The sequence below is a fragment of the Aquarana catesbeiana genome, linkage group LG02, assembly GCF_042186555.1.
Source record: "Aquarana catesbeiana isolate 2022-GZ linkage group LG02, ASM4218655v1, whole genome shotgun sequence".
In the NCBI taxonomy this organism is placed as follows: domain Eukaryota; kingdom Metazoa; phylum Chordata; class Amphibia; order Anura; family Ranidae; genus Aquarana; species Aquarana catesbeiana.
The window spans coordinates 631,259,455-631,286,224 of NC_133325.1; the positions used below are offsets into that span (position 1 = coordinate 631,259,455).

The 26,770-nt window shown below is 40.9% G+C and overlaps 1 protein-coding gene across 1 annotated transcript in view; it reads right to left on the reverse strand.

Moving 5' to 3' along the window:
- Positions 1-26,770, reverse strand: part of IL1RAPL1 (interleukin 1 receptor accessory protein like 1) — a 2,301,818-nt gene that overhangs the window by 833,569 nt on the left and 1,441,479 nt on the right. Inside the window, exon 4 of the mRNA XM_073616428.1 lies at positions 20,103-20,289. Within this exon, the coding sequence (XP_073472529.1) occupies positions 20,103-20,289 (187 nt within the window). The remainder of the gene's footprint in view (positions 1-20,102; positions 20,290-26,770) is intronic.

The window sequence follows — 26,770 nt, forward strand, 5'->3', positions numbered from 1 at the left end:
GGAACATCAGACTGGAAATTGGGAGCAGGTTGGGTTACTGGCAGGATTGTATGAGTAGGGAAGAACTTCCGTTTCTTCTTTGGCTTAACTGCTGGAGATCTGTAGGTGGCTGTAGGACTGTAGACAGGAGGTGAGGCATACTGAAAGGAAGGGCTGGGATATGGCAAGGAAGGGGGAACAGCAGCCAGAGGGAGTTCTTGTGGGAAAGTTGCAGGTATTAGAGAAGAGGCAGGTGGGTTAAAGGCAGGATAGGTACAGGAAGGAGAAACAGGGCATTGATACTTGGTGGGGAGCAGGGTATATTGGGCTGTAGCTGAGGTTGCCATGAGCGATGGGGGAATAGATTCTTGGGAAGGCAGGTGATTAATGGCAGGGCTGGGTTGTTGTGGCTTGGCTAAATTAAAGAGATCTGACCATGCCTGTAGCACAGGATGAACAAACATTGATTTACACACAGCCTGACTAACCAGAGATTGCACTGAATGGATGCAATCAGACAACACCTGCGGGGAACAAGAGGCATAATGTTCCTTGAAAAAGGCTGGGTCATCCTCTAATAACCACACCAGAGACTCAACCTGATCAAAACTGAAGGGGGGAGAAAAATCATCCCTGCCCTCTGGAGTACTGGACAAGGCTAGCTCTGCACACAGCTGGATCAGAGGCTGAACATTTTCAAATAGCAATCTACCCTGATCAACCAGAGAATGGGCCAGATGGATACACTCCAGGAGCTGATCCCTGGCCCACTCTTTCAATACCAGACGACAGTAATTGTTATCCTCCAACACCAGTGAGGCAAGGAGAACAACTGTTTCTGATTGCATTTTCATAGCACTACAATGGTTCCTTTGCGCAGTCACTTCTGGTCAGAGATGGCCTTGATTTACTGTCAGGAACTGGTGTGACCAGAACCGTGTGATCTGCGACAGAGGACACCCAAACGTATATAAGTGAAAATATATATTAATTTATTAAGGAAAGTGAGTAATAAATAACAACCAACTCCAATATGACACAGTGCAATAACCAACCACAGACAGAGACCTACAAATAACAATAGATAAATGCAATAAATGGGAAATACCAGGTTCATAAACAATAGCCAGGCCAGGGTCATACACAGCAGATCAGCAGGGAATGTTCCAGAGACGTAAACATAAGCCAGGCCAAGGTCATACACAGGGAAGTCAGTAGATGGGGTATGGAACACAGGACAGGGAGAGGATGGATGGGTCAGACTGCAGGCAGGGATCCAAGGTAACAGGTGGGACAGGATAGGGTCCCAGACAGGGAGACAGGGAGACAGGGATCAGGGATCAGGGATCAGGGATCAGGGATCAGGGATCAGGGATCAGGGATCAGGGATCAGGGATCAGGGATCAGGGATCAGGGATCAGGGATCAGGGATCAGATAGCTAGCAGGTCAGGAGGCAATGACGAAATCAAGGCAAACATGTGAATGTTTGCCAGGTATTTATAGGCCTGTGATTGGCCTCAAGTGACACCTGATTGTAGGAGGTACTGTCTGCTCCACACTGCCAGGATCCATCCGCTGGTGGACGCCAGTACTGCGGCCCAAAGATGATATACTATTAACAGGGAAAAGCTCTCCTGACAGTTCCAAACTGCCAGGAGACACCTGCTGGTGGACCTCAGTACTGCATGCGAAATAACAGGTCTTACCAGCGGATGGAACATTTCCTGACAATTCTGTTCTGTTACAAAATTTTATTTGAAGCTTGTCCCTTCGGTAATCTTCGTAGGAAAAGTCGGAATTGGCTGTTGAAAGTTGTGTACACACTACGGATAAAAATGTTCACCCAATTTTCTTATAGTGTGTACAAGCCTTTAGAAGCTGATTGGTTACTATGCACAACTGCACCAGGTTCTGTGTGCACCAGTTTAGGGCTTGGGTCACACCTATGCGAATTGGATGAGTTTTGAATTCACATCACATGTGAAAGAACATTGCTTTCTTTTGTGCCTGTTCACATATTTCCGATGCAGCCGGAGTGCAGATTCAGTGCGAATTGAAAAAAAGTCCTGTCAGTTTTCTGAGCAGTGTGGTGCAGCTCAGGTGCAAATTCAGGCTCATTGACTTCTATGAGAATGTCCCACATCATTCAGCTGTGAACAGTACAAAATCCTGACCTGATCCTGATGAAAACCTGACCTGACCCTGATCAAAAACTGGCCTGAAAGGCTGAACAACTACTTTATCAATTAGCTGTGAAAACAAAGCTTTAATTCGCTCTGCACGTTTGTGAACCCGGTCTTAGTAAATCTCCGCCCAATGTGACAATCAGCAGGAGCATCTTAGAAGAGAGGTTCTGTGGTGCCTGTGCCACAGGTGGAGTTAGCCTGATAGAGCAAGCAATATGGTATTTACGGTACCATCATTTCTTTCCCTCTAGACCTAATTAATCTTATTTTTTTAAGTAATTCCTGGGATTCAGCTATAATCATTCTGAGTAAAGTTCTTAAACTAATATTTTTTTTCACATAATGCACTACAAAAAGTTTGATGTTTCTTGCACAATGACAGAGCCAATTAATCTGAATCAAAATGTGATTGTGCCTAGTGAATTATCTTCACAATGCAACAATGAATAACCTAAATTAAGCTCAATTTTGATTTGAATCATTTGGAATGAGACATTTATCTGACTTACATTTATTACTCAGTTCTGCAATGTGTCCTTCAGCTTAATCTAATGATATATTTATTTTTAATTCGCTATAATCTGTGCATTGCAATAGTAATATAGACAACATAGTGCCATAATTCTCACTTTCCATAGGTAATTGGCTTTATGATTATTAATTGCTAATTACATTGGCACAGATAATATGCCTGTTCTCAAAATATATGTGAAAATAACTTTTTTTTTTTCTTTAAAAAAACTGGTCATTCTATACTGGTCATTCCCATTCTATTACCTTCTATTGACTTTACATGCTTATAGTTTTTGACTAGCATTTCTTCTGTGTGTGAACAGTAAGTGTATTCAAATTGAATGCAAAGGGGTTTCCCACTGCAATTACAGGCAATATTATATGCTCTCTTCAAGTTGGATCCATATAGTCAGTATTGCCACACCTTTCAACAGTAAAACCATTCCAATTTATGCTTAAAATCATTTTCCAGCTAAGTATTTAAATATACCTGCAGCTTTTGCAGCTTTAAATGATCATAGCAATGGTTATACATGATATCAAGTTCATCTAGCTTGCTAACTGGGATGCTTTGTTTATTGGATGACGCTTAATCTAAAGACTTTATTTAAGAATTTCTTTATGCAAGCATTATGTTAAAAAAAATGAAGCTACCCCTGTGCAGTTTGATGGTTTTCAATTATTTTTTTATATAATTTTGAACTGATTGTTTATATGCTTGTGAGATTTCCATACATAGCATGTGCGCTGAGGGATTCATTTTGGATGTATGTGCCTTTTTTTTTAATACATTATCGGGGTCCCTATGGTGTTTTACACAACAACTCTATTTGCTCCTTTTAAACAATATTTGGTAAAAGTATAGCTATGTTGATTTTTTTTTTGTGTTTTGTATTTCTATTGTTACTATGTTTCCAAATCTCAAGGTTAATTGGTAAGATATTTTAGTTATAGGTGTTGTCTTGTAAGATGAATCAGCTCCTTATATGTGTTAAATACACCAGCAGTGAAATCTTCCTATAATGTTTTTCTGACTTTGTTCCAACATATCCTTTGCATCCTCCATGATATAAAACATTGGGAATCAAACAGAAAGATTGAAAAAGTCTAATTAGGTCCAGTACCAGGACCTCAAGCACAAATATCTCACTAAAGAGATCCTAAAAAGATTTAGGGACCTATTCATACCAGCAGCATGAACGGCAATAATAATTTGAAAGTGGGATCACTAGGAGATTAACCCCCCTACATGTCACATTTGTTACATTACACTTTTTTTAAGGTTGTATACAAAACTGATGATAATTAATGATTGGCGAAACTTTAGCACTGAATCCCATTGAAAACTATAGGTGGGAAGGGAGAATCTACATAATAAATTCTCAGAATGTTCAGGCTTTTAGGCAAGCTATTATTGAAGATGAGGCATGAGGATCTGGCCACTGTTATGAGGTACATGTACCAGTGCAAAGATTATGTGCAGCAAGAAGAGAGTCCTTTCATTTGGCTTTGGGTGCAGCATTTGAAATACATAAATCCCTAAATGATATGCTTGGGGATGCCTTAAAACCGCAGGTGGTTTTATGGAACTGTACAATTTTTACAGACCTTAACATTCCAACCAGACCCTTATCCAGACATGAAGGATGGGTGGCCATGCCAATGGCATCACTCAGGGTTTTTGGATGTCAATTTAGATTACCGGAGCTAGGGAATCTGTCATTTAGTGCAGCATGTAAACTTCAGTGAGTGAAGAGGATTCTTCATAGTGATTGATGAGGATTACATCACTGGACACTGTAATTGACAATTTACTATGGTGGAGATTAATAATAATTGTGGGAATGGCTAAGGGGTACTAATGTACAGCTCTTCTCATTTACCTGGGAGGGGTCAGATACAGTATCTGGGCATCATCTTACTATAAAGGGAGCTTTCAGATTCCACTATATGTTCCCTATATTAAACCCATCTTCTTTTTTGAGGTTTAGAGGTGGGTTCAACATTAGGACAAGGTTGCTTCACTGTGGGGAGGCATCACCACCCCCTTGCAAGGTTCCCCCAATGTTGAATGGCATGTGGCAAGGTTTGGTACAGTTTGTTGGTACAGTTTGCCCATGCTAAGTCTAGTCTAGTCATATGTCAACTACTTGTTGAAGGCGCCACAAATAATAATTGATTTGTCTCTTTATAGTTGCAGTTTGCATAGCAATGATATATAGAATGATTTTTGATGAACATAAATGTTCACTATAGTAATAGCAATTGTTGAAGGAAGAAGAAAGCATAATAAATCAGCTATTATACTCTTTATCTAAATCATAGAATTGAAATGACACAGAAGCATTAATAGCAACAAGCACTCAGTGGCAGGCTGGTGCTCCAAATTTTTGGGGGGTGCAAACAAACTGAAAAATTCTGAAAAATGAACCCCATCATGCAGCCTCACTGTAGCATCAAACACAGCCACTGTGCCCATCAAACGCAGCCACTGTGCCCATCAAACGCAGCCACTGCACCATCAAACGCAGCCACTGTGCCATCAAACGCAGCCACTGTGACATCAAACGCAGCCACTGTGCACATTAAACGCAGCTACTGTGCACATTAAACACAGCCACTGTGCACATTAAACGCAGCTACTGTGCACATTAAACACAGCCCCTATGCCCATCAATTGCAGCCACTGTGCCATGAAACGCAGTCACTGTGCCATCAAACACAGCCACTGTGCCCATCAATTGCCCCACTGTGCCATCAAATGCAGCCGCTGTGCCCATCAATTGCCACCACTGTGCCATGAAACACAGCCACTGTGCCATTCAAACACAGCCACTGTGCCCCTCAAATGCAGCCACTGTGCCATATCAAATGCTCCCACTGTGCCATCAAATGCTCCCACTGTGCCATCAAATTCTGCCACTGTGCCCCATCAAATGCTGCCACTGTGCCCCATCAAATGCTGCCACTGTGCCATATCAAATGCTGCCAGTGTGCCATATCAAATGCTGCCAGTGTGCCCCCTGTCTGTCATCTATACTTACCCTGTGTCGGTGGGACAGCTCCTCAATGCTCCTCAATGTCTTCTCCCGTCCTCTCTTCCCATCCTCTGCTATGATTGGACACCTGATAGGCATCCAATCACAGCGCCTGTCATTTCAGCCAATCAGCTGATGGGTAACAGATACAAGCACCTGATTGGTGGAGAGGTGGTTTAGTGTTAGGAAAGCGAATATTAATTCGCTTCTCTAACACAGCTGAGTGACCTGCGAGTGCCCAGCATGATGCTCGCATATCACCCTTTTTGACGCCTATTAGAGCCTATGGCTCTAATCAGGTGCTTCAAAAACACCCCCCACCACTGCAATACATGAATCTATCTATGGTGCTAGAGGGGGTGGCAGGTTTGGAGTGAGAGCGTTTAGTTGCCTTTGATTTAGAAAAGTGAGTTGTCTGAATACAAAGGACATCACACTTTTGAGTAATAACTTCCTTCCATAGCATGGCTCTGTTAAAGAAGCCATTAAGCCCTTTAACTTTGAGGGAAGTCATTCTAAGTGCCAAAATGATATACCAGGTGACATGACATCTTAAGTTACATGGCTACTGAGGGGGGTTATCATCTTAAGTAAACCATATCATTAAACAAAGCTCCCCGCTGAGGCCTGAGATTGCACTTTGTATCAGCATAATAATAATAAAGATCAGAAAAAAAACAACAAAAATCATAACAATAATGACAAATGTCTGAGCACACACACACACACACACATACACAACTATGTAGGGGAAGGAAGGGTTAATAATGTTATATTTCTGTTAGGGGGTATATATCAAAAAGCAGCAAAAATATCCACCTGGGACTATAGATAGGTCACATTATGGGTTCAGCATAGGCTGGTTATTTTGGGGTGGTTCGATGTTAGCAGAAGAAGGAGAGATTAATCCCCAGTTATAGAGCTGCTTAGTACTCTCTTTCAGTTGATAAATTGGAGTAATTTTGCCTTGAAAGGATACTAAAAGTTTAATAGGAAAGCTCTATTTATAAGGGGCATCATGATCTTGGAGAACCTTGGAGGCAAACTCCTTCATTTTCTGTGCTGTGGTGGGGGAGAATGGGTGAATGCTGCCAGTTGGGAATATGGTTCCAGAAACAGAGTTACTTACTTAGCCCCTGATAGTATACACTCCTTAGCATGGTAAAAATGTATGCATGTTATCCTGTGCCTGTGAGCCCAATGAAGAGTCAGGTCCTGCAGTGACAGAGCAGGGATCAAAGTGGTAAAAAAACTGCTGCATGTAAGGTGTTAAATGAGACGTTTGAATTGACTCAGGAATTCCCCATATTCTAATGTTGTTCCTTCTGGAATGGTCTTATATATCGGCTAATTTATCTGTGATACGTGATCAACAAGCTCATTATAAGCTGTAGTGACATGTGCGCTCCTACTGGCCCTGCAGCAGGGGAAGGAGGAGGAGAGGGCTGAACTTCTGACGTACCTCGCTGCAGTGAGGTCCAATGGAAGTGGGGACAGGGTAAATGTCACAAACAGGTACCTGCTCACCCCACCCCCACAGAAAGGTGCCAAATGTGGCACTGGAGTGGGGAGGAATCAGATAAGCAGAAGTTTCACTTTTGGGTGGAACTCAGCTTTAATCTAATTTATAATGACTACTATTATAAGGTATTTCTAAAAGGGTCCATCCATTGTGACCAATCTGATGGTTGTTCTAATTTTATCAACTGCACTTATAAAGGCAGAATCTGATTTTGATTCATAATGCCACTTTTTTTTCTCATTCTACTTTCTAAAAGTCAGCTCTTATAAACCCTCATGCCAGAAAGTCTACAGTATTGCCTTATATTAAGAAAAAAAGTATTTTTAACAATTGCTATCCACTTCTCGTCTTCTGCATTAAAGGAAACTTTTTTTGACTAGATTTTGCTACCTAGCAAACTTAAGAGGTATGAATCCATTTAAACTGTGAAATGGCTAGGGAGTTTATCTCTCACAGGCAATATAAAAGTGTTATATTTTAGTTAGTATTTCTCTTGCACTTTTGCTATATTACAACACACGAGTTTCATGCGGCACACTTAATGGAAAAGTACTACAAGTAAGTCACTTCAATTTGACACAGTTCAGATAATACCCTAAATAAAATATTGCTAGATTATAAAAAAAATACAATTAAATGAGCATTAGTTTCACTCCTACTACATTAAGATTCAAGTGATGATAAAAAATGATTAAAATGTAATGGTTGTGGCAAAATACATTTTAGAATTTAGCAGTAGAAATGTGTATTTCCTGAATACCTGTTGCCAAAATGTTTTTTCCATTAATACCTATTATGTTGAGGTTTTTTGACCTAAACATGAAAACATATTAAAGCCCAGTTAACCACTTACTATGCACTATTGTAATGCAGTCAGACTGCCTATATAAGAATAAATATGGATCGCTTTTCCTTTGCAACAGGAGTTAAAACACCTTACCTACAGCAATATATAGCAAGGATTTATTTTGGAAATGCATCATTCATGATCCTTTCCTCGATCCACTGTCTTAATTTAGTTAATATTCTCATCTAATTTTTGTATATCCATTTTGGTTGGGTAATACACATGTTCAACTTCAGCTTGATAACTCTGAGTGAGGCATGGGTATTGAACAGAATTATTGCCTCTGTACTACCCACATTTATATTGATTGGCAGAGGCTCATGTGGATGTATAGTACTGAATATTCTTCCATTTAATTCTCAAAAGATGTTCCTCCATCTCTCTGGCATAGATGCTCATAGCAGAAGCAAGTCACAGGAAGCTAGACCATTATTCATGGTGCACAATTTTTAATGCTACAACATTTCATGTAAGCAGTTTTTTGAATCACTAACATGGCAATGCAGACTTGTATTAAGAATATCATACATGGGTGATTTGTGTCAGAAAGAAATAATTATACACCACATAAAATTTCAACTGGGTTTATGTCATAAGCGCTAACAGCCACTCATTACCAGACCCTTGACCCTGGCAAGCCATTAGATCTGGTAAGAATTGAAAACATTTTCTTCTTTCTTTCTCCCCAATCTCCATAACAACAGAAGCATAATAATAGTCAATTCATCAGCAAAATACATTTTAGTCTTCATTTTAAAGCTTCCTTTGTTGGACATTGATAATAATTCATTCATTCGTAATTTATAGTTAACTGACATTGTTGAAGGAAAGATTTTAGGGAGGCTGAAATGGACTTTTATGGTACCGTACAAAAGCTTGTGATACAAAAGATAAGTATAAAAATATTATTTTTATTACAATCACAATTTCAAGTACATGAATTAAAAAAGAGAGACATGGAATAATACAATGCCTCTAAATGGTTGTGGTAACACTGGAAAATGTACCATCTGTATATTAATTGCCAACATGTTTCGCGGAAGGGAAAACTGCTTCTTCAGGAGCTTTTTTATACAAATATATGCACAATTTTATAGAGCCATTACCAATGTCAAACTATGAATGGAGAGAGAAAACATATTGGTCATAGCATCATATAATCCTCAAGTAATAAGACAATATAGAACATGAATGTATAGTATATCCTGTGTAGTGATGTCTCCCTCAGGTCACCTTACTCATAATGTGACCATGGGCAAGACCCATAGAAGAGGTCTGTCCCGGCAGGCATGGGAGCGACATACCCAAAAAGCACAGCTTTTAGATCTAATCAAAACGTAAATCAAAAAGGTCATAATGGTGCAGTAAAACTAAGCTAGCAAGAGTATTTATTAAAGCTAAAAGTTTTGTGTCTGACATACCATAGCAGTCAGTGTATGGATCTACTCATGGGACCTCAATAGTATTTTTTTTATTTTTGTCATTGAAAGTAAAACCAAATCAAACACATAATTCTAGTGCTCACCTTGAAGGTAATATGCACATGAATACCCCTATACTGGGATCCTAGGTCAATGGAAACAGGCATCCACTACAATCCACCCCTAAAGTAGAAACAGAGGGCATGCAATAAGTTTAAAATGTAAAGATATATATGCATCCCCGGGTTGAAACAAACCCCCCATTTACACATACCATCCAGTTGATCCTCAAAAAAACGCAGCCTCAATAGCAGACAGAGCGGCTGTGTCACTCAGCCCCTCTATTTATATCTGCATACACGTATGGGGCTCCTCCTGGCGCCACTCACACCGCCACATTGGCCTGTGACATCACCGGGTCCGGCCCAGAAGTGCGCAATGTCTCAAATCAGGCACTTACACACCACAGATGTTTCTGTCTGAAGATGCACCGCCGAAAGTCACCGAGTGGAGGGACACGGATTACCATGACTTTCCCCCTCCCTTCAGAGCCGCATACCCGCCGGGAAAAAAAAAAAAACTGGGGTGCTGCACAAAAAGCCATGCTATGAGTGGGCAAAGCCAAAAATGGCCATGATGGAACAGGGTAGAAAGTGCGCCCCCCAGTGAGTCGCATAGCTGTATTCATGTGCATATTACCATCAAGGTGAGCACTAGAATTATGTGTTTGATTTTGTTTTACTTTCAATGACAGTGCTGCTTCTTGACAATATTATAAAGGCTTTCAATTGTTATCATAATTATTCGTATTTTTAGATATCTTTGACGATATAAATATTTTGAAGCAATCTTGCACAATCCATCATACCTCTATATACAGCTTTGCGATTCATCTGTTTTAATGGGTAAAGCTTTTCGCATGACACGATAGCGTTTCTTTGTAAAACGCTTGCATGCATCTATGTGTTTAAAATAACAGCAAACAACTTATCTATTTTCTCAGTGTGCTGTGGTCAGGCTTGAAAATACTACTGAGGTCCACTGCATAGATACATACACTGACTGCTACGGTATATCAGATACAAAACTTTTAGCTTTATTAAATACTCTTGCTAGCTTAGTTTTACTGCACAATTATGACCTTTTTGATGTACTTTTTGCGTATGGGGCTCCCATGCCTGCTGGGACAGACCTTTTCTATGGGTCATGCACATGGTCACATTATGGGTAAGGTGACCTGTGGGAGAGATCAGTACACAGGATATACATTCATGTTCTATATTGTGTTATTACTTGAGGATTATATGATGTTATGACTAATATGTTTTCTCTCTCTGTTCATGGTTTGACATTGGTAATCACTCTTTAAATTTGTGCATATCTTTGTATAAAAAAGCTCCTGAAGAAACGGTGTTCCCTTCTGCAAAACATGTCAAGCAATTAATATACAGATGGTACATTTTCCAGTGTTACCACAACCATTTAGAGCCATTGCATTATTCTATGTCTCTCTTTTTTAAATGCATGTATTTTAAATTGTGATTGTAATAAAAATTATATTTTTTATACTTATCTTTTGTCTTCCAAGCTTTTGTACGGTACCATGAAAGTAAATTTCAGCCTCCCTAAAATCCTTCCTTCTACTTGAAGGTACCCCTCTTTTATATATTGATATTATGGCCAACACTTTTTCTAAATAACTGACATTGTTGTTGTTTTTTTTCCTGAAAAAATGAAAAAGCATATCCTTCTGTAGCGTGTATGCTCTGATTCCTCTGTCTGCATGAGTCAGTTCTGACAGCCTATTCAAACACCAGACATTCCCAGAAGACTGCCCCTCCCCAGGTGATTGACAGTCGCAGTTGTGCATGATTCCTCATGAGACTGTGTAGAGGGGGATTAATACATTCCCTCTATTGAGGTCTTAAATTACACTTAGCTCTCTGCTCTATGCTGTGCAGTGTGTAATATCAGATCCTCACTCCCTGCCTTCTGGAGCTCAAAAATGCTGTATAAATTCTGTGCTTTGAATGGTTGTAGAGGAAAGAGGGCTGCAAACAAACATGTACAGTTTATATAGGGGAATTTGTTTCACCTCTGTGTATCACTTTAGCTGGTATATGTAATGGTTTACAACCACTATGAATGACATCTTTGTTATACATTATAAACAGAGGTGAATAAACAATAAAAAATTTGCTTATCCATAATCACTTTTTAAGGCTAGGTTCACACTTGTGTGGATGGTTGCGGGACAGAATGTAAATCACACCTGCGACCACCTGCAGCCAAACCGCGTTGCTCCTTTGCAGATATGCAGAGCTGCCATTCATTTTTAACCACTTAAGGACCAGCCGCCACAGTTATACTGTTGCAGGTTGGCTCCCCTGAGCGAATTGCCATCATGGTACCTCGGCCGCTTTAAGAGCTCTAGGGGGAACGACGCTGGAGCAGATGTGCATGGCCGGTGCTCACAATGCCCGACGGCCACCCATGATCACTCCTGACAGAGACTGAATGGAGACCTGTTAATGTAAACAAACAGATCTCTGTTCTGTCAGGGGAGGAGAGACAGATCTGCTGCTCCTAAAGATTAGGAACAGCAATCGGTCTCCTCCTCCAGGCAGTCCCATCCCCCCACAGTTAGAACACACAAGAGGGAACACATTTAACCCCTTGATCGCCTGAAAGTGAAATTTATACAGTGATCATTGTTTTTTTTTTAGCTCTGATCGCTGTATAAATGTTAATGGTCCCAAAAAAGTGTCAAAAGTGTCTGATCTGTCTGACGCAATGTCGCAGTCCCGCTAAAAATCGCTGATCACCACCTTTACTAGTAAAAAAAAGAATAATAAAAATGACATAAATCTATTCCCTATTTTTAGACGCTATAACTTTGGCGCAAGTCAATCAATATACGTTTATTGCGATTTTTTTTTTACCAAAATATGTAGAAGAACATATATTGTCCTAAACTGATGAAGAAATTTGTTTTTTTTTATTTGTATTTTTAATATTTATTATAGCAAAAAGTTCAAAATATTGTTTTTTTTTTTCAAAATTGTCACTCTTTTTTTGTTTATAGTGCAAAAAAAACTGCACAGGTGATCAAATACCACCAAAAGAAAGCTTTATTTGTGGGAAAAAATTTTAGTGGGTACAGCATCACACGACCGCGCAATTGTCAGTTAAAGCGACACAGCGCCATATCGCAAAAAATGGCTTGGTCATTAAGGCGGTCGAATCCTTCTGGTCCTTAACCTCCCTTGTGGTTTTCCCGAGTGTGGCTTGGGGTTAAATTTCAGTACCATTAGCGGTAACCCCGAGCCACACTCGGGATTGCATTGCAGGATCCTGGTGTGGTATACTTACCTTGTCCCCAGGATCCTGCGATGTCCCTCCGATGTGTCTGCAGGCTTTGTCCTCCGCCTGATGCCTCTGTGTGCCGGACTCCATTCCCTGTGAGCGTCGCGACGCATGGGGTGGAGCCTGGCGGCAAATTCAAAAAATTGAAAAATCATAATACATACTATACACTGTAATCTTACAGATTACATTACTGTATGAAATTATTTCACATCCCTTTTGTCCCCAGTGCTTTGTCCAATGCCCTGCATGCAGTTTTATATGATATATACTGTTCTTTCTGTCTGGAAACTGGAGATTGTCCATAGCAACCAAAAAGTGTCCCTTTACATCAAACGTGGTTTTAGACCAGCTAGAAAACAGCGATAGTAACTTAGAACACTTGCAGAATTGAGCGATAGTGAATCGTGGGGAAATTCATTGTATTATTATTATATTATTCTTTTTTATAATTATTTATATTTATTTATTATATTATAATTTATGATTTTGTGTTTCAAACTGTATCATACCCGGGGTGTCTATTAGACTCTTGTTTGAACAGATTTAAGTGTGTTATTGATAAGAATTACAGGCCTACAATAAAAACGCTAAATTTCTGTGCCAAATAATTGTACCACCTTGAGACACAAAAATCTGACATAATCATACTGCCAGGGAGGTTAAATGGTTAATGGCAATCCTATGCATTTGAAAACGCAGTGTGTTTTTGGTTGTGGGTAATTGCAAAAAAGCACTATCCAATTTCCCTCCAGCTGCATTTTAAAAAGGTGCAGGGGCCTTTTTCCTGCATGAAACATGAATTCAACGAATTGGCTATAAGCTAAAAATGATTCAGTGCTGCACATAACTAACTATATATTGTGAAATCTTCACAATAAAGTCCAACTGAATAAATATCCCTCTGATGAGGCCATTTGCACTATTTGGAACATGTAATGTATATGGAGTGTGCCAATTTGTGGTATATAGTCGGCTTAGCATTCTGTTTTACCAGTGAGTATTTTTTTCGTTTTTGCAATATGAGGGGTTAATCACAGTGTATGTTTTAAGGGAATCTTAGATACACTTTTTAGCGACTTTTGTACAGTCTAGGATGTGGATCCTGTAGAGTTAACACGTCATTGATTGGGGACCTACTATGGTAGGATTGGATCCCTAATTTTTTTTTTAACATATTATTTGATATTTTCCATAGACATCCACTGAGGGGACATGGTCCTCCTATGACACACTAATATCCCTATGGCAGTAATGCTGTGGCTCCTGTGCTGATATATACTGTACATACTTGGTGGCACCTCTAGGGTAAGAACAGTCTCCAATGACGCAATGATGACCCATTGTAATCTTAACGTATATGAATTAATTGTTTATTTATTATAATTGTGAATATAAACAATATGGCTGCATGGCCCCATGTTATATTGTTTCTAAATGTTTTTTATGTTTACAGTGAATATCTTGTAAAGTAATTAAAATGTTTCCTGAAGAAGCCATCTTTTGGCAAAACATGTTTACAATCGCTGAACCATATACCTGAATCGCATGTGATCTTTATTCAAATTTCATTTTAACAAAGTATTTTAAAAATGTTTCAAATAAAATATGATATGGATTTTAAATTATGATGTAGTACATTGTTTGTGTTTGAAACCTTAAGCCACTTTCACACTGCAGTGTTTTACAGGCGTTTTTGCGCTAAAAATAGAGCCTGAAAAGCGCCTGTAAACTGCCTGTAGCCCCAGTGTGTAGCCCGAATGCTTTCACACTGGGGTGGTGTGCTTACAGGACAAGAAAAAAAGTCCTGCAAGCAGCATCTTTGGGGCGATGTGGGAGTGGTGTACACACCACTCCTAAACCGCCCCTGCCATTGAAATCAATGGGCAATGCTGCCGAAGCACCTGCAAAGCACTTCAGCAGCGGCACTTTGCGGGCGCTTTTAACCCTTTTTCTCCTGCTAGTGGGGGTAAAAAACACCCCGCTAGCAGCCGTAAAGCACCACTAAAACTAACTTTACCATCAACGCAGCCAGCGCCTAAGTGTGAAAGTGGCCTAAATGTCCCCAAATTTGTGTTTCTGACATATATTGTAACTTTTGGGATGTACTTTTTTCACTATCGTTCCATACAATTTATTATGTTCTTTAATTATGCCATTGGAAGGGTTAAAAGCAAGTCTCTGTGCAGCACTCAGCCTGAGATGGCTTAAAAGTATGCCCAGATCCCTGTGAGTCTTTTTTGTGTCGACATTCAGAGAGCAGTAGCATTCAGTGGCACTGTGTTGATTATACATCTGCCCAGCAGAGGGGGTACTTTGTACACAATCAAGTCTTTATATGACAGTAAAGCGTAACCGCAACTCCAATCCCCCTGATGAAAATACCCCCCCGTGATGTAACGCATAAGGGGGTGGAGTCAGGGACACAAGGCATCTTTTCAGAACAATAGGGGGGAAGAGAACCCCCGAGGCGTGATGTGAGCAGAATCTAGCACTTAAGAGGACAGTATCAAAAACATGCTTATACTGTGTGGCAAGTGATCCACAAGCTGCAGCCCCTATTTATGATGCCTGTTGTGATGGTCTGAATGATTTTTCATCCAAGTAACCTGTGGGAAAGTAACCTGTGGTGCCCCAGTTGTTGAGCACTTTTTATTGCAAGTGTATTTTCACTATATTTAACGTTTGGGAAGATGATCATTAAGTGACACCTATACGTAGACTTTCACTTTTTTAATTATATTTTTGGACTTTATTTTGAAGTGTACAATATATAGTTGGTTGTGGCGCAGCGCTAAATTATTTTGGTTTATATATTTGATGTAAAAGTATGTGGTACACTTGGAGATTTGAGCAGCAGCACAGTTTTATACATTTTGTTTTGTTTTCATATAGTTTGTATCATTAAGCCCCTGTTCACACCGGGTGTGATCTGTCATGCGAGTTGACAGATCAAAGTCTCATGACAAGTTGCACCCTATTTGCTGCTATGAAACCATTTTAATTGGTGCAATATCGCAGCGACTTTGAAAAAAGGTTCTTACACTATTTTTGTGCAATTTCATGTGTGACTTCATTGACATCTGTGTATGAAGTAACACGGATGATAGCAAGTCGCACTTGAAGTTGCACTGATTGGTGGTTTTGAAAGCACGCTAAAGTAGCATGACTTCAAAGCTGCACCCAGTAAAAACTAGGGCTAAGGGTGTGTGCAAGGATATTTTTGTTATTTTTTAAATGAATGGGCTGCCATGCCCACGCAAATGTAGCTTGCAGAGCCTTTTATGTGGGAACCTAGCCTAAATGTGTGTAAAATGGAGGAGAAATGGACATAAATTATCTCTGTAGAGAAAAGGTCAGGTTTGCTTTTTTATGAGACCTAGATTTAATCCTGCTAGTATTGTGATTCTCTTTAGAAGAAGCTAAGTTACACACTATATTTAACACAGGGAATGGCAATTCACTTGATTGACTTATGCAGTCTACTTCACTGGATTCTATTCCACCATTATCATTATTACTTTTTCTCAATAAAAGCATAGTCAATTACTCCCCCACGTGCCTTTGCCCCGGATCTCTCTGTCAGGATCGATGGCACAACTATCAGCCCATCCCTGCATGCCAAGATTTTAGATGTAATCCTGGACTCAGATCTATCCTTTAGGCCTCACATCCAATCACTGTCCAAATCTTGCTGCCTTAACCTTCACAACATCTCCAAAATATGCCTCTTTTTAATTAATAACACCATTAAGCTCCTAGTTCACTCCCTGATCATCTCTCGCCTGGACTACTGCAATTCCCTTCTCATTGGCTTACCTTTACATACGCTATCCCCCCTTCAGTCCATCATCAATGCTGCTCTTAGACTCATCCACCTTACCAACTTCTCTGTGACTGCTACTCCTCTCTGCCAATCCCTCCACTGGCTTCCACTCACCCAATGAATTAAATTCAAAATACTAACAACAACTTACAAAGCCATTCACAACTCAGCCCCCACCTACATCACCAGCCTAGTCTGAAAATACCAAGCTAATCGTCCTCTTTGTTCCTCCCAAGACCCAAGATCCTATGGACCTATTTACCCCAATCTGTCCGATTATCTCCTACTCTATTTGCTTTTAGACAGGTGGAGAGGTTTGGGACCATCCCTGTACATGCAAGTTGTGCTATTCATCATGTGGTAGTCGTTTCTTGTCTCTAATGTCTCCAGGGATATATGTTATGGATGAACACTTGCACCTATCCTTTGACTGACTAATTGCTTTATGACATTGCTGCTGGCCATTAGTGGGTCACTGCGAGCAGGTCCTTTGTGTGGTGGGCTCTGCTGTACTGTGGTGAGGTGCCCTATTCGCCCATTGTGGCTTCAATGTGCGACACCACCCACAGTGGGGCTAGACCAGTCTTTGTTTAGGTAATTGACAGGGCCTTGATCTTTAGGGGTCTGTTTTGGGGAGGGTAGGCTCAGCTCCCTTGTGGGGTTGTATCCTCCACCCCACTCCTATGCTTTTGGTGTGGGGTGGTTCTACTTGGGGTTGGTTTTGGGGAGGGTGGCTTAGGGGAGGTTTCATGCTGGGTGGGGAAGTGGAGTATGTGTTTTTTTAGGGGGGCAAGCCTGGTGTTTTCATGCTGATTATCCCTTGTTCATGATTTAATAAACTTTGTTTAGGTTACTCTAATTGGGAGTGTTTAGTATTTTTTGTTTTTGTGGCACTTATCGTGCTTTTAGACGATCGCTGAAACCCTCCTTTTCAGAAAAGCTTATCCTGCCCAGTGCCCACACCTAACAACTGTACTTTGGTTTTTTCCATTAGCTCATCCCCCACAGTTATTACCTTTTTGTTTCACTTGACCATCCCTCTTAGATTGTAAGCTCTAACAGGCAGGACCCTCTGATTCCTCCCATATTGAATCGTATTGTAACTGTACTGCCTGTCCCCATGTTGTAAAGCGCTGTGCCAGCCGTTGGCGCTATATAAATCCTGTTTAATAATTATAATAGTCTTACACTGAGAGACGGGCTGGTATTTTTGTAGCAAGAGTGTTGTGGACATGTAAGATTCCAGCTTTGGAATTCAGTACGAAATCTCTTAAACCACCCCTCTTCAAGGTACCCATCTCGTTTACCCCAACATTTTTTCTGTTGGGTCTGACCTCTCTGAATCTTGTTAAGCCCCATAAAAGCTGTTACGCCATGTGCTTACTGCTGCAATATGCCTTATTGCACTCAACTGGAAAAAAACCACTGCCCCATCTTTGGCTGCTTTGTATACTAGAATTAAAGATGTAGAATTAATGGAAAAATGGACAGCTAGACTCTATGACAAATTAGAGGCTCACAATCTGGTTTGGGAAATATGGCATCTCAAGGAAGATCCACTGTAATGGATACCCTTTGTGATTAGTCTAACTCTGATTGCTAGGTCCTCATTGAGGTTTTTGAAATGCTGCGGCAGTTATTCATTCCTTTCCCCACTCTCCTCCCTCTCTCTTTTTTTTTTTTTCTTTCTCTTTTTTCCCTAGCCAGTTTGTTATAGCTTTCGCTATCTTATATATTTTTTTGTTTCAATGATTTTATTAATGTTTTCAAATTAACGGGAAAAACAGCGAAGCAGTTACAAGTAATAGTAATGACAAAACATGAGTGCAAACAAGATATTGATAATGCAAGTCATAGTAAACTGAACTTCACAAAGTGTATAACTGCAGCTCCATAAGGGTCCAAACCAGAGAGCATTGGGGCTGTACATTTGAAGGACTCTGTAATGTAATTACTGGTAAACCAGGCATGCCACCATGGCACCCAAACACCCCTATTGGGAACTAACTGTGAGTGGGTGGGGGCTCTGATAACTGGGATTTGTCTTTCCATCTTAACCAGGTTTAATTGAGTCACTCTACACCTCTGGTGTTCCAGTTATATCAAATTCCTCACTGGGGATAACCTTCCAGGGATAATTCCCAAAAAGTATGTCGAACTGCAACAACATGTAGATTGCCTTGTATGACTCTAGGCCCTACTGGAAAGCTTTAGTCACTGTTCAGGGGAGGGTAGGGAAAAGTGCGGGTGGGGTGCAGAGGAGTGGGGTGTCAGCTCCGAATCTGTATGCTATGTGACGGCATACAATGTCTCATGGGTATCCCCAGGTCAAGCTATTATGATTGCTATCTTTTTTTATACATATTTTTCTTTAATTTTAAATTATCTTACACTTCAGTTGATAGGCTCGGATACTGTTATTTGAATGCTGTCACATTGCTGGCTCTAAGTCATGATTACTTGCTCTAAATCAGTGTTTCTCAACTCCAGTACTCAAGGCGCACCAACAGGTCATGTTTTCAGGATTTCCCTCAGATGAAACGGCTGTGGTAATTAATAAGGCAGTGAAAACTGATCAAATCACCTGTGCAAAATAATGGAAATCCTGCAAACATGACCTGTTGGTGCGCCTTGAGGACTGGAGTTGAGAAACACTGCTCTAAATGATCCACTTTAGTGGCCCTCAATGATGTACTGTACCTATGTCATTGCTGGTGTGTCTCCATTTATTTTGATAATGGTTGCCGAAGTGTTTTTTTCAGTGTGCTTAGCATACAAAATATCTGCATATATCTTTGTGCTTTCTAAAAAAAAAATTCAATAAAAATTGTTAATGCTAAAAGAGTCCAGCTTTGACAATATCAACCAATGTATCTTTCAGTATTAAGAAGGAGCTCAAAAAGTAGTGTGCATACAAAACTGGGCCTTCTTTTAAAATGTCCATCTTAGTGTTGATGGGCACCTGCCTCTTTGGGAGGCATATTATTAAAATGAAGGACACAGTAGTGGACCTTTTGATGTGGAGATAGCAGCCCAAATTCCTGGTGTGCCTTCTAGAAATCCAAAGACCTCCTCAGAACATGTGGATTTCTTTGTATTCTCTTACTTAAAACACAGAATTCAAAGAAGATGTAGCATAAAGTGTAAGATAATATTTTTACTGGCAATGGCTTAGCAATCTGTTCATTACGTAGGCTGCAAAACATTTTTGGAGCATTGCAGATACCCATTTATTGGATAAGAGGAATAATATATTATTCAAATAATATTAATAATAATAACAATATTTAGAATTATGTGATGCCATGAGGCATTAAATTACATGTACTAGGCACAAAGGTACATAATGTTTATGCTGCAGGTTTGGCACTTCTAAGTAACATGAGTAGAGCTCATACTGTACCTTGTACCACTTGATTTCTGGCTCTCTGTATGGCATAATGAAATCTTCTATTTCTGGGCACAAGATCTCTTTGCTTTTGCTCAGCTCAGCTTTTTCAAAGTATTTCATTTTGGAGTTATAACAGAATCCGGTATCATTGTCCCCTACTGCCAGGGATATAGAAACTTTCATGCAGTAAGTGGAGTTCCTGTAAAAATATAAATAACAGAATCTAAGCCTCTTTTAAGTGAACACAGTGCATCCCATATCCCCACTTTACAAGTTAGCATTTGTATTGGTACCAATGTCAGCGATGCCTGAAGGGGTAGAGAGAACATGAGATGAATGTAGCTATTTCATAGCTGGAGAAATAATTCATCCTAAATGTAAAACTATGTGCAATACTGTCAAGATGGTTTACGTGCCATCCTTGGCTATTAATACCTAAGCAACAAGGCTTTGCAAGTGATTACAGCTGTACGAGAACAATAGCCTATTTTTATAACCAACAGATGTAAAGAATTCCAGTGAAACAATAGCATCCGCTTCTGCAAACGAGATTAATTAGCATTAACTAAGATTTTAAAAGGACATAGTGTTCATTTCTTTGAGTGGATTAAGAAGTGACTTTCATTTCATAAGTTGGCTTTTGTACAGCTGGTATAAATTACTATCTGTTTCCCTAGGTGACCTTTCAGTTTTTCTATTTTATTCTTTTCCATTTCTTCCCAGCTAACTTAACTTTTATTTTGGATTACTGTCTACCCTTCATCTTTTCTTTGACATTATGATTATCATTTTTTTTTTCTTTTTTTCTTTTAACCACTTCAGCCCCGGAAGGATTTACCCCCTTCCTGACCAGAGCACTTTTTACAATTTGGCACTGCGTCGCTTTAACTGCTAATTGCGCGGTCATGCAATGCTGTAACCAAACGAAATTTGCGTCCTTTTCTTCCCACAAATAGAACTTTCTTTTGATGGTATTTGATCACCTCTGCCGTTTTTATTTTTTGTGCTATACACGGAAAAAGACCGAAAATTTTGAAAAAAAATGATATTTTCTACTTTTTGTTCTAAAAAAAATCCAATAAACTCAATTTTAGTCATACATTTAGGCCAAAATGTATTTGGCCACATGTCTTTGGTAAAAAAAATGTCAATAAGTGTATATTTATTGGTTTGCGCAAAAGTTATAGCGCCTACAATCTAGGGTACATTTTCTGGAATTTACACAGCCTTTAATTTATGACTGCCTATGTCGTTTCTTGAGGTGCTAAAATGGCAGGGCAGTACAAAACCCCCCCAAATGACCCCATTTTGGAAAGTAGACACCCCAAGGAAATTGCTGAGAGGCATGTTGAGCCCATTGAATATTCATTTTTTTTGTCCCAAGTGATTGAATAATGACAAAAAAAAAAAAAAAAAATTACAAAAAGTTGTCACTAAATGATATATTGCTCACACAGGCCATGGGCATATGTGGAATTGCACCCCAAAATACATTTAGCTGCTTCTCCTGAGTATGGGGATACCACATGTGTGGGACTTTTTGGGAGCCTAGCCGCATACGGGGCCCCGAAAACCAATCACTGCCTTCAGGATTTCTAAGGGCGTACATTTTTGATTTTACTCCTCACTACCTATCACAGTTTTGAAGGCCATAAAATGCCCAGATGGCATAAACCCCCCCAAATGACCCCATTTTGGAAAGTAGACACCCCAAGCTATTTGCTGAGAGACATGTTGAGTCCATGGAATATTTTATATTTTGACACAAGTTGCGGGAATGTGACAATTTATTATTTTTTTTATTTTTTTTTTGCACAAAGTTGTCACTAAATGATATATTGCTCACACAGGTCATGGGCATATGTGGAATTGCACCCCAAAATACATTCTGCTGCTTCTCTTGAGTACGGGGATACCACATGTGTGGGACTTTTTAGGAGCCTAGCCGCGTACGGGACCCCGAAAACCAATCACCGCCTTCAGGATTTCTAAGGGTGTACATTTTTGATTTCACTCTTCACTGCCTATCACAGTTTCGGAGGTCATGGAATGCCCAGGTGGCACAAACCCCCCCCAAATGACCCCATTTTGGAAAGTAGACACCCCAAGCTATTTGCTAAGAGGCATGGTGAGTATTTTGTAGCTCTCATTTGTTTTTGAAAATGAAGAAAGACAAAAAAAAAAATTTTTTTTTTCTTTTTTTAATTTTCAAAACTTTGTGACAAAAAGTGAGGTCTGCAAAATACTCACTATACCGCTCAGCAAATAGCTTTGGGTGTCTACTTTCCAAAATGGGGTCATTTGGGGGGGGTTTGTGCCACCTGGGCATTCCATGGCCTCCGAGACTGTGATAGGCAGTGAAGAGTGAAATCAAAAATTTACGCCCTTAGAAAGCCTGAAGGCGGTGCTTGGTTTTCGGGGTCCCATACGCGGCTAGGCTCCCAAAAAGTCTCACACATGTGGTATCCCCGTACTCAGGAGAAGCAACAGAATGTATTTTGGGGTGTAATTTCACATATTCCCATGGCATGTTTGAGCAATATATAATTTAGTGACAAGTTTGTGCAAAAAAAAAAAAAAATGTGTCTCTTTCCCGCAACTTGTGTCACAATATAAAATATTCCATGGACTCGACATGCCTCTCAGCAAATAGCTTGGGGTGTCTACTTTCCAAAATGGGGTCATTTGGGGGGGGGTTTGAACTGTCCTGGCATTTTATGCACAACATTTAGAAGCTTATGTCACACATCACCCACTCTTCTAACCACTTGAAGACAAAGCCCTTTCTGACACTTTTTGATTACATAAAAAAATTATTTTTTTTTTCAAGAAAATTACTTTGAACCCCCACACATTATATATTTTTTTAAAGCAAATGCCCTACAGATTAAAATGGTGGGTGTTTAATTTTTTTTTTTCACACAGTATTTGCGCAGCGATTTTTCAAACGCATTTTTTGGGGAAAAAACACACTTTTTTACATTTTAATGCACTAAAACACACTATATTGCCCAAATGTTTGATGAAATAAAAAAGATGATCTTAGGCCGAGTACATGGATACCAAACATGACATGCTTTACAATTGCGCACAAACGTGCAGTGGCAACAAAATAAATACATTTTTAAAAGCCTTTAAAAGCCTTTACAGGTTACCACTTTAGATTTACAGAGGAGGTCTACTGCTAAAATTACTGCCCTCGATCTGACCGTCGCGGTGATACCTCACATGCATGGTGCAATTGCTGTTTACATTTGACGCCAGACCGACGCTTGCGTTCGCCTTAGCGCGAGAGCAGGGGGGACAGGGGTGCTTTTTTTTTTTTTTTTTTTTTTTTTTTCTTTATTATTTTTTTGCTTTTTTATCTTATTTTAAAACTGTTCCTTTCATTTTTTTTTTTTTTTTAATAATTTTTACTGTTATCTCAGGGAATGTAAATATCCCCTATGATAGCAATAGGTAGTGACAGGTACTCTTTTTTGAAAAAATTGGGGTCTATTAGACCCTAGATTTCTCCTCTGCCCTCAAAGCATCTGACCACACCAAGATCGGTGTGATAAAATGCTTCCCCAATTTCCCAATGGCGCTATTTACATCTGGCGAAATCTAAGTCATAAAATGCTCGTAGCTTCCGGTTTCTTAGGCCATAGAGATGTTTGGAGCCACTCTGGTCTCTGATCAGCTCTATGGTCAGCTGGCTGAATCACCGGCTGCATTCTCAGGTTCCCTGTTGAGACAGGAGAGCCAGAGAAAAACACGGAAGACGATGGGGGGGGGCATTCTCTCCCACTGCTTGTAAAAGCAGTCTAGAGGCTAATTAGCCGCTAGGATTGCTTTTACATGAAAGCCGACCGCTGGCTGAAAAGAATGATACCAAGATGATACCTAAACCTGCAAGCATCATTCTGGTATAACCACTCAAAGTCGTGAATGCTGTACCTGAAGACAAAAAAATGGTTAACAATAAAGCACAGTAAACGGTAAAGTATAAAAAATTGCATACCTGAAAAGCAAACATGATAAAACATAATAACAATAAAACATTGCAGAATAGAATACAGTAAAAAAGAGCAGAACAATAGAGAGAATAGAGAGAGAGAGAATAGAGAGAGAACAATAAAACGACAACTATTATTTTTTATTTTATATTTTTGTTTGTGTTTTTTTTTTTTTTTTTTACACTTTTTTTGTAACTGTAACTATTATAACTGTAACCGGTTCCAGGTTCGGGTCTCTCAAAATGTGATGGCATCTTGGGAGACCCTGTGAAAGTGTGTCCTAGTCTGTGCAATGCTGTACCCTACGCTAATACTCAGCTAGTGAATGGTAGCGTTCAAAACATTCATCAATGCAAAGACCAGGATTGTCAGGACAGGAGGGACAATAATAGCGGGTGTCACGCCTATATCCGCGCTTGCTGCAGACACAACATCTTTTTTGGGGGGGTTCGTTGGGTAGGGGTACTCGGGAGGACATAAAGAAAATGCCTCTCATGCAGCCGACTGCATTTGGTTGGGGATGTGAATGGGGGAAGTACGGGCGCTGCAGAAGTGGTGGGTTCCCAATTAGGATTGGCGAATGCAGCAGGAAGGGCATTATGGGCACGACGGGCCTGTGTTTGTCTTCTTGGTGGCAGCGGGACACTATTTGTGCTTGCCACCTCACCAGCTTGAACTGCACTTATGGGACTCGCCACGTCACCAAGTGTTACTGCAGTGCTGGTTTGACTACGACCGGGGTGTACTAGGCCGCTGGCGCTTGCCAGTTCACCAAAACGCTACCAAAAAAACTGTTAACGATCGCAGGGATCAGGCCTGACTCTGCGAACGCTGCAGTTATGCGTTTAGTGTTTTGTAAGTGACAGTGATCGATCGATACTGCACTTGGGTGGGCTGGGCTGGGCCGGGCGGAGGGGCAAAACGCAGGTGCTAGCAGGTATCTGGGCTGATCCCACTAACACTGCGTTTTTGGGAACCCTAAACTGCTGGGGACGCCAGTATAGATCTGATCGGATCAGATCAGATATTGATCAGTTCAGATACTATACCACTAAGGGAGGTGTACGGTGCGTGCGTGGGTGTTAGCGCTACTGGCACTAACCTGACGCTGCCTGGGGCTGGTGCTTGCCAGTTCACCAAAACGCTACCAAAAAAACTGTTAGCGATCGCAGGGATCAGGCCTGACTCTGCGAACGCTGCAGTTATGCGTTTAGTGTTTTGTAAGTGACAGTGATCGATCGATACTGCACTTGGGTGGGCTGGGCTGGGCCGGGCGGAGGGGCAAAACGCAGGTGCTAGCAGGTATCTGGGTTGATCCCGCTAACACTGCGTTTTTGGGAATCCTAAACTGCTGGGAACGCTAGTATAGATCTGATCGGATCAGATATTGATGCGTTCAGATACTATACCACTAAGGGAGGTGTACGGTGCGTGGGTGTTAGCGCTACTGGCACTAACCTGACGCTGCCTGGGGCTGGTGCTTGCCATTTCACCAAAACGCTACCAAAAAAACTGTTAGCGATCGCAGGGATCAGGCCTGACTCTGCGAACGCTGCAGTTATGCGTTTAGTGTTTTGTAAGTGACAGTGATCGATCGATACTGCACTTGGGTGGGCTGGGCCGAGCCGGGCGGAGGGGCAAAACGCAGGTGCTAGCAGGTATCTGGGCTGATCCCGCTAACACTGTGTTTTTGGGAATCCTAAACTGCTGGGGACGCTAGTATAGATCTGATCGGATCAGATATTGATCCGTACAGATACTATACCACTAAGGGAGGCGTATGCTGCGTGCGTGGGTGTTAGCAGTACTGGCGCTAATCTGACGCTGCCTGGGGCGACGCATATCACCGCCGGGCGATCAGGGGGCTAAATCTTTATTCGGTAATAAACGGCGGGTGCCCTGACACTATAAAAAATAAACGAACTAACCAGCGTCACCCGTAACGGTTATACAGTGATCAGTGGTGAAAGGGTTAACTAGGGGGCAATCAAGGGGTTAAAACATTTATTAGGTAGTATATGGGGGTCCCTGTCGCTATAAAACGCTGACGGCGAACCTAAATATTTACCTCACTAACTAGCGTCACCAGCGACACTAATACAGCGATCAGAAAAATGATCACTTAGCGACACTGGTGACGGGGGGTGATCAAGGGGTTAAAACTTTATTAGGGGGGGTTAGGGGGGTATCCTAGACCTAAAGGGGGCCTAACACTCACTGCCCTAACACTGTAACTGTCACAAACTGACACCAATACAGTAATCAGAAAAAAATAAAAAAATAAAAAACCTGCTTGGTGTCAGTTTGTGACGGGGGGGTGATTGGGGGGGGGATCGGGGGCAATCGGGGGGGGATCGGGGTGTTTTGTGTGCCTGGCATGTTCTACTGTGTGTGTGTGTGTTGTGCACTCACATTGCAGTCTTCTCTCCTCGGCCCGGAACGGAAAATACCGAGCCGAGGAAAGATGACATCATTTCCTCTGCCTCTGTGTACAATACAGAGGCAGGGAAATGATCCCATTGGCTGGGAGCGATCGCGAGGGGGGGGCCACGAATGGATGGCCTCCCCCTTACCACCGATCGCCGGGGGAGATTTGCCGACCGCCGCAGGCACCGGGGGGGGTCCGATCGGACTCCCCACCCGCGGGCAGGCAAGGACGTACCTGTAAGTCCTTTTGCCTGC